Source organism: Alligator sinensis, unplaced genomic scaffold (assembly GCF_000455745.1).
Source record: "Alligator sinensis unplaced genomic scaffold, ASM45574v1 scaffold317_1, whole genome shotgun sequence".
NCBI classification, from domain to species: Eukaryota; Metazoa; Chordata; order Crocodylia; family Alligatoridae; genus Alligator; species Alligator sinensis.
The window spans coordinates 383000-390802 of record NW_005842582.1 but is presented as its reverse complement, the minus strand read 5'-3'; the positions used below and the strand labels follow the sequence as shown (position 1 = coordinate 390802).

The following is a 7803-nucleotide window of genomic DNA, read 5'->3' as shown; positions in this document are numbered from 1 at the left end:
GAATCTAGTTCTTCCCCTTGGTGTGGGGGTCTGTAGCAGACCCCTACCACCAAATCCCTTTCTCCTTGCCCTCCATGTAACCTAACCCACAATCCTTCTACTTCCTCATCCTTCAATTCCGTCTTGATGAGGGTCAAAGTATATTGCTCATTGACATAGAGTGCAACCCCTCCCCCTTTCTTCCCCACCCTGTCCTTTCTGTACAGCCTATAACCCTCAATATGTACTGCCCAGTTGTGGAACGAATCCCACCAGGTTTCTGTTAGCCCTACTAAGTCGTAGGTGTTTTCTGCAAGCAGGAGCGCTAGTTCATCCTGCTTGTTCCCCTTGCTCCTAGCATTAGTATATAGGCACTTGAGCCCTGTGACTGGTGCCTTTGCTGCCCCCCAGCTCTGAATCCCAAGGGGTCCCTTATTTCTTACCTGCTTATTGCTTACCTGCTTATTTTGCATGTCCCTTCCCCTGCAATCCCCCAACTATCCTTTCCCCCATGCTCCCTCCCCACCATGCACCCCCTATGTTCTGCATGATCCACCCTGGCCTTGTCTGGAGCCACAGCAGTTGCTTGCCTGGCCTGTACTTGACTCTAAGATGACAGGGTCCCCTGTCTCCCCCCCCCCAAATTCTTGCTTTAGATTCAAGTAAATATGGTAATCATTGTACTGTAAAGTGCCTTGCCACGATGCTCCTGGCAGAGTGCACCAATTTCTTAGTAAGCTGTGAAAATGGCAATACAGTATCATGAGATCTAACGACAACATGTATTACGAATGTTAAATGGGCCCTTTATTTTCTTTGCATTTAGAATATAGGTAGCAAGTAGTTCTGTTACTCTTAGATATGTGGTCCTCCTGACCATCCGCAACAAGCCTGACTGGTTTTGTCAGAGCAGCAGTAGCTGATGGGTGTGACAAATGAACTCCCACCACTCGATTCTTTCAGATGATCACAATTTTTGCATTGGCTGAATATCTGTCTTGTCTGGACAGTAACATTTAACTGAAGCATCAGAAGAAACAGGGGATGGCCCTGATGATTCATGGAAACTGGAAATTCCCTCATTTAGGGCTCTGTAGTCAATAGAGAAAGGAGAATGAAAATGAACTGCTGAGACCATCTGAGGTTCCTCAGTGCACTGGACTCATGATTGCCACAAATCTGTTTAAATTCAATAGGAAAGATTATATTTGAAATGGACTACTGTGCTGTTTTCTTTAAAACTTGAGTTGCTGCAAAACATATCAAGGAGCAATATAACACCCTGTGGTCACCCTGTGGTAGGTCACACCTCACTAGGGGATTCCAGATGAGTTATGGAAGGGTAAAAGATCCCAGAACAAAACTTTATAAGTAACTAGTGATTCTAGGATACCCAGCTGAGCATTCCCTAAGGGTACCGGCTAGTTTTACAGAGGATTCCTTTCTGAAAATCAAGTCCCCTTAAAGGCACATCTCAGGGTAGGGACCCAAAACTGAGACAACCAACATTTTGAATCTTTTGGCCACAACTCACAAGTAGTTTGTTTTATCAGTTCTTTTTGCTCACTTGAGCCACTGGAGAAGTCAGTATGTGTTTCTGTGGCTTCAAGTGATTCACATGTAGCATTAATTAATTGTGATGCTCCTCAGAGCCAGGAGGCTTAAAAGGAGGACAAAACCTTCAACCACATGCTAGCCCTTCCTTAAGGCTGAGACAAAGGTAAGATCCACTCCAATGGATTTGGTTTTAACCAAGTAAGATAGAGCTAGATCCAGACTACCTGTCCTGTGCAGGGCTGCCCAGACCTTGGGTCTCTGGGCAAAGGAGTATTTGTCTCCTAATTCCCTCCCCACAGCAGACAACTGGGGAAGGAACAGAGAACAATTTTCCACACCTGCCCTCCTGCCTCCAACTCTGGCTGGAGAAGCTGACTCAGCTCTTAAAGATGGGTCACAGTTTACTGCAGGCAGGGGACAGGAGTGAATTATTATCCCCTGAGAGCAAGGAGGAAGCAGGGAAGGATGGATAAGAGGGCAGGGTGGCATGTGGATGAGTCACTTATGCCTCCAAGGCTAACCCTAGCTTAGTGCAGATGCCCATTGCTTGAGGATGTACATACCATCACAGTCTAGCCTTAATTAATCCTCACAACATCATTGTGTGGCAGGTCAATGTTATCTTCATGGTACAGGCAGGTTCAGTGAGTCACAAAGGCCTGGATTGTGCTGCTGCTCAGCCTCAGCAAAGATTTCACTTCTGGATTAACTCCAGAGAAGCCAAAGTAGCTAATGGGAGAAGAACGTGCTAACGCAGCAAAAGAAGGTAAGTGCCTGGCTCAGAGGGACTTGCCACATTCAGCCTGGATCAGCACCCAAGAGTGTTTAGGGCATCAGGCTACACTGGCTAGGGTGGGAGTTACCATCTTGGATCATCCAGAGGGTTTGGTTGTTGAGTCCTGAAAGTGGGATTCCTTGGCACACACTGAGCGCCACCTGACTCTTCAATTGATCCCCACGGCTGCCAATTTCATCCAGATGGTTCCTGGAGTGAGGGACTGATCAGTGCGGGCAAGGGTGACAGAGCTGGATGGTGAGCAGTGAGAGGCACTGTGTGCACTCCCTGAGCACCAAAGTGAAATGGTGTGTTAAGATTGTAGCAGTGACATGTCTGTCCTCTGCCTTAGCTGAATGGGTGAGTGAGGCCTGTCCTGTCCCTTGCTTAGCTCAGAGACACCTATCCAAACCTTGGATCTGAGTCTGGTATATCCCCTGACCTCTAAATATTCCCAACTTCAGGCAAGTGGAGAGGTAAAAGAGGGAATTAGTCTCAGCTATGCCTGACCTGTACTCAAAAGCCAGGTACAAATGTGACAGTGAGGCAAAGCTAGAGCATTCTTATTTAAATGCAAATGAATATGTGCATAAGCAGCCCTAGTTTTCAACCTTCTCTATCAGCAGAGGTGGGGTGCAGATATTTGGACCCTGTAGCTTTCTTCAGGACAGCTGAGGTAACTGTAGAGCTGAGACTAAGGTACTGAGAATAGTAGTCAAAGTCCTGGGCAGAATGGCTTTATCTTTTGTCTTCTTAGGCACAACTGGAGATGCTTCATGCATGCTATTCCCTGGGCCCAGAGGTCCCAGACTGATGAGGAAGGTAATCATGACCTTTAGTTGAACTTGTTGGATCTTGAGCAAGTGGTTGGTGGTCTCACCAGCTAAGCTGGCTATTTCAAATCACAATGTACATGTAGGAAGGTCACTGTCATAGAAGTGGTCTAGAGACTTTTTGGGGGCTGAAGGTTTTGATGATGTGACATCAGTACTGGGTGGGCAAAGTCTTGGCAGAGATCATGGGTGTGGGTTCCTGATATTCCTCACAGTAGTTGGTGGGGTTTGAGGACGTAGATGGTCACATGCTCAGACTCCACCTGCCATACACATAAGTAAAAACCACAACTTGGCCCAATGACTGGTTATTGGCTTTGGTGAGCTTTGGTGCCAAGGGTGACCCTTAAAGGGCCAGTGTGGGAGCTGGATTCACGCAGCCTGAGTCTTCAAGGTTTCTGCTGTGAGGTAGGCCTGAAGCGAGAGTTGCCTATCCTCATGGGCTCAAGTTGTGGGGGCCTTGAATGATAAGGAGTGGGCCACCCTGGGACAAAAGAGACCTTCCATTTCAAGAAGTATATGGCTCTGGAACATGATGCATGTTGTTTGTAACGCTGGACTGGGCATGGTCTGAGCACCGCACCACATCATATCACATCAAGGCCTGGTGGACTTGAAGATGTTTGATTCTCATACAAGGCAGAAAACACTCCTAAAAAAAGAGAAATCTCTCTACAGTCACTACTACACTTCAAAAACTTACAAAACTTAGTTTACGGTTTTCATTCATAATCAGTTTTGAATATTTTCAAAAATGAATATCCCAGCTGTGGAAGCTATCAGATAAAAATGGTGTCAGCAATGAGCTTACAAGAAATATTTTTCCTAATACACAGATCAGACCATAATTTTCTGAGTAAACAAATGAGGCTCTGGAGTCCATCATTCCAACATGGATATGCGCCAAAAATACATTTCCGCTTCAGAAGGTGATCCATCCGCTTGAACCACTTCATAACATGGATAAGAAGGGAGGAGTCAAAACAGTATGCAAGTAGTAGTACCATTGAATTGATTAGAGATATCTGTGTATATATAATACAGATTATTCAAAGTCCTATTTTTAACAATGGTAAAAGAATGACTGGCGTCTGAGACTGCTATAGTCATTGCACCAATAAAGTGGATTTTGTTAATTTAGTATGTCCACAGCAAAGTTAATTTCTTCCAGCCCTTATGAAAATACTTGACTCCAGAATGCAACTCCTGACATGATAGGATCTTCATAGTTACAGGGGTAAGGACTTGCAGGAATAGTGTCCGAATGCTGAAAGAATTCACCAGAGATTGCTGGAAGACTGCCTTGAGTATGGTGCTGTAGAGTTGACTTTCTGACTGTTAGGGAGACAGGGATTTTCAGCAACATGCATGTTGTTAATGAAGGCGGTGTTAAAATTGGTGCCAAAACACCCAGTGATGATTCCCTTGGTCTTACATAGGTTTTAAGGCAAAAGAAGCCATTTGATTCCTCTTGTCTGACCTCTTATGTAATGCAGGCTGTGGAATTTCACCTAGTCATTCCTGTATTGTACCCAGGATTTAACTGGACCCTGTCTTGTGATTCAACTGGACCCTGTCTTTAGGAAAGACATGCAATTTGATTTAAAGATCTAGACTTCTTTCTATAAATATTTGACTTTAAAACCTCTCTAGTGGTACACTGTGTTCAGAAACGCTCATTGTAGCTTTACCACCATAAATATACAAATCTTTTAGTTTGATTTCTATTCCAGTCCAGCCACTGTAGCTAGTCTGTCAGTCCTCACACCAGATCAAGCCATCGGCCCCAGGTGCTGGATGGTATTCTCAATCTAATGCCCCAACACCTAACATTGGCCTGGGTCAGATCAATGGTCCATCTCATCTGGCTGTCTAGAGCTGCCAACCCAGCTCTAACCCTGTCATTGAACCACCAGGTTAAGGTTCATCTAGTCCAGCCTCCTGTTTTTAGCCCTGGTCAATGACTGAACCTTGAGAAGAGGATGGAAAATCATGTGATAATCCTGGTTCATTATTCAGTGAAATACATGGAGGGACACGATGAAATCTGAGGACATTTTTTTCTGACCTTTAAAAGAGTCATTTGAAATCATCACACAGAATTTGACTACCTGAAATTGGGTGGTGTTTTGAATGCTGCCTTTATTTATTTTTTAGTATGTCTGACTCAAGTCTTTTACTTGATCCAGGTGACGCCATGGTATAGCTATGTCTATATTTTTCGCATTCCAGTAACATATCAACAGAGGTTTTACATATCTGCCAGGAAAACAATTACAGGAAACCAACTCCCTTCCTTGGTGACAGGTCAGTCCCTCCACCCACCCTACAAACAACCCAGAGGTAAACAGCTGGAATCTGTTGGAGCTCTTTGGCCTGTAAATAACAGTCAGAATCCTTTGATCACATTATTCAGGGACATGACTGCTTGGAGCCATTGGGGGCTGGATGCTGGCTGAAACTCAAGCAATTGGTTTGTCTTTTTCTTTTGAAGAGATACTCACGTATTTGCAGCTCAGAGCCCCAGCTCCCTTTCCGTACACAGTGAATGTAGAAGGAGGTGAGTCATAGAATCATAGAAACCTAGGTCCCTGGAAGGGACCTGAGGAGGTCATCTAGTCCAACCCCTTGCTCAAGTCAGGATCATCCGTATCTAAACCATCCCAATCAAGTGTCTGTCTAACATGGCAAAGAGCCAATCTGGCAATGGGATGAGGGGGAGTCATCATATGTCATAACTTCCTCTCCCCCAGCAAGGGAAGCAAAGGAAAGCAAAAGAGTTGGCCTTACAGAGCTGAGGGTTACTTGTCAGGCACTGAAGACCCCCAGCAGGAGTGAAGAGGGAGTACAGAGTTAAATGGGTCTTCTGACTTGCCAGAAGCCTGAAGCAGTGAAATGGCTGCTGAAGTCTTCTCTAATGTGAAGAATAAATGAATGAACACCGAGGAGCCAGGGCCCAGGGGAGGGTGAACAGAAGCAGGCATATAGGGCATCTTGATGGAAGGAAAGCAAAATGCAGAGATGATGCAGCTCTAATTTGAATAAGCAAGCAGCTATTATAGTACTTGATCACCTTAGACCCCAGCTCTGAATCGTTTGAGGTTCTCCATCATCAGGCACAATCTCCAGTCCCATGGCAAACTTCCCAAAGGGACCCGGCATGGGCCTAAAGACGTTTGGCTTTGAACAACATGACTGTCCTGAGCCTTCAAGCCATAGCCGCCTCCATACCATGTCATTTCAGAGGAAGTTTTATAGGAGCATGGGACATTGGTGAAGAGGGGCCTGGGGAGGAAAGGGAAGGAGGAATCATGACAGTTGAAATTCTGCCAACATAGCTGCCTGACCAGTACCATTTCCCCTCTTGAAACCCCCTGGTGGGAGGGCTACAGTAATCATGGGCAAGTAACCACACTCCACAATAGCATGCAAATGACTGACAGTAGATGCCAGTCCTCCCAGAAGGCCTCAGATGTGTGTATGTAGCTACAAAGGAGCTTGTGAGGTCAGTTAGGGGCATTGTCCCAAAGGAGAAAAAGACAGATTTGCCCAGCCTTACACTGGCCTCTGAGGGCAAAGTAGAGAGATTGCTTATAGGCAAAGCAGCCAGAAATGCACACAGTCACCTTTTCTTGGCTCTTCAGGGAAAATTGCTGCTGGCAATTGGTAACTTTCTACAGAATCTCAACACACAGGGAGTTAGTACAGGTTTTCTCTTACTTCCCTTCAGAAGTAAGGATGTCCTGGATTAGCAACTGTAGGACTTTAGGAGTCCTTGGGTGTGTGAGGGTCAATGTTGCTGTCAACTACTTATTAGAACCGAAGCATCGAGCAAAGCAGGGGCCAGACCACCTGTCTATGGATCCAGGTCCCTGGGTCTGCACCCATGGCCTGGGAGAGAAGGGGTGGGTGGGACCCCAGCTTGCAGTTTGCAGTAAGATGGCATTGAAGTATTGTAGAATTTCAACATGTTCCCTTATTTTGAAACCCTGACACATACCAGACTGTCTGCGGGCGACCGTGTCATCAGTGCTTCCTGCTGGGTATAAGGACTGAGATATGGAGAGAAAGAAGAGAGTGATCTAGGAAAGCCATGTGAGCAAGGGCAGGACTTTTGCAATGCCCATTCCCCTCCTCCCCTTTTCTGACCTATGACCTCCCACACTACTCAGGAGAGACTGGCCAACTGGATAGTGCCCTCTGGCTCTGGTTCTCAGCAGTGAAAACTTGACCTCTCGGGTATCTGGGATAAGACTGTCAAGAGCCTGGTTTTTCCGGTTCCCCTCTGCATGGCACGTAGCTAATTGAGGAACTAGGCTGGACTCTGTAGCTGGTGGTGAGACTGGACAGATAAAGCAGACAGGCTTTTGGTGCAGTATCTCAGGCACCAGGCAGATGATAATTTAGCTATGTAATGGGAGCTGAGGGATCTCATCCTGGATCCCCAAAATTAGGGGTCTTGCCATGCCAGACATGCATGGAAGAATGTGGGATTTTTGAGATCAGGGATAACTTTCTTCAGCCCCCAATTGCACAATTGCCAGTGGGCAGAGAGCCCAGCATTGGGAACCTGGTCCCTGATGTCATAGATTCATAGATGTTAGGGTCGGAAGGGACCTCAATAGATCATTGAGTCCGACCCCCTGCATAAGCAGGAAA

At 46.0% G+C, this 7803-nt stretch overlaps 1 protein-coding gene across 1 annotated transcript in view; it reads left to right on the top strand.

Annotated features, from left to right (window-relative positions):
- Positions 1 to 6541: 6541 nt before the first annotated feature.
- Positions 6542 to 7803, top strand: part of VTCN1 (V-set domain containing T cell activation inhibitor 1) — a 21126-nt gene continuing 19864 nt past the window's right edge. The window contains exon 1 of the mRNA XM_006032691.2: positions 6542 to 6549. Coding sequence (XP_006032753.1) covers positions 6542 to 6549 — 8 coding nt within the window. The remainder of the gene's footprint in view (positions 6550 to 7803) is intronic.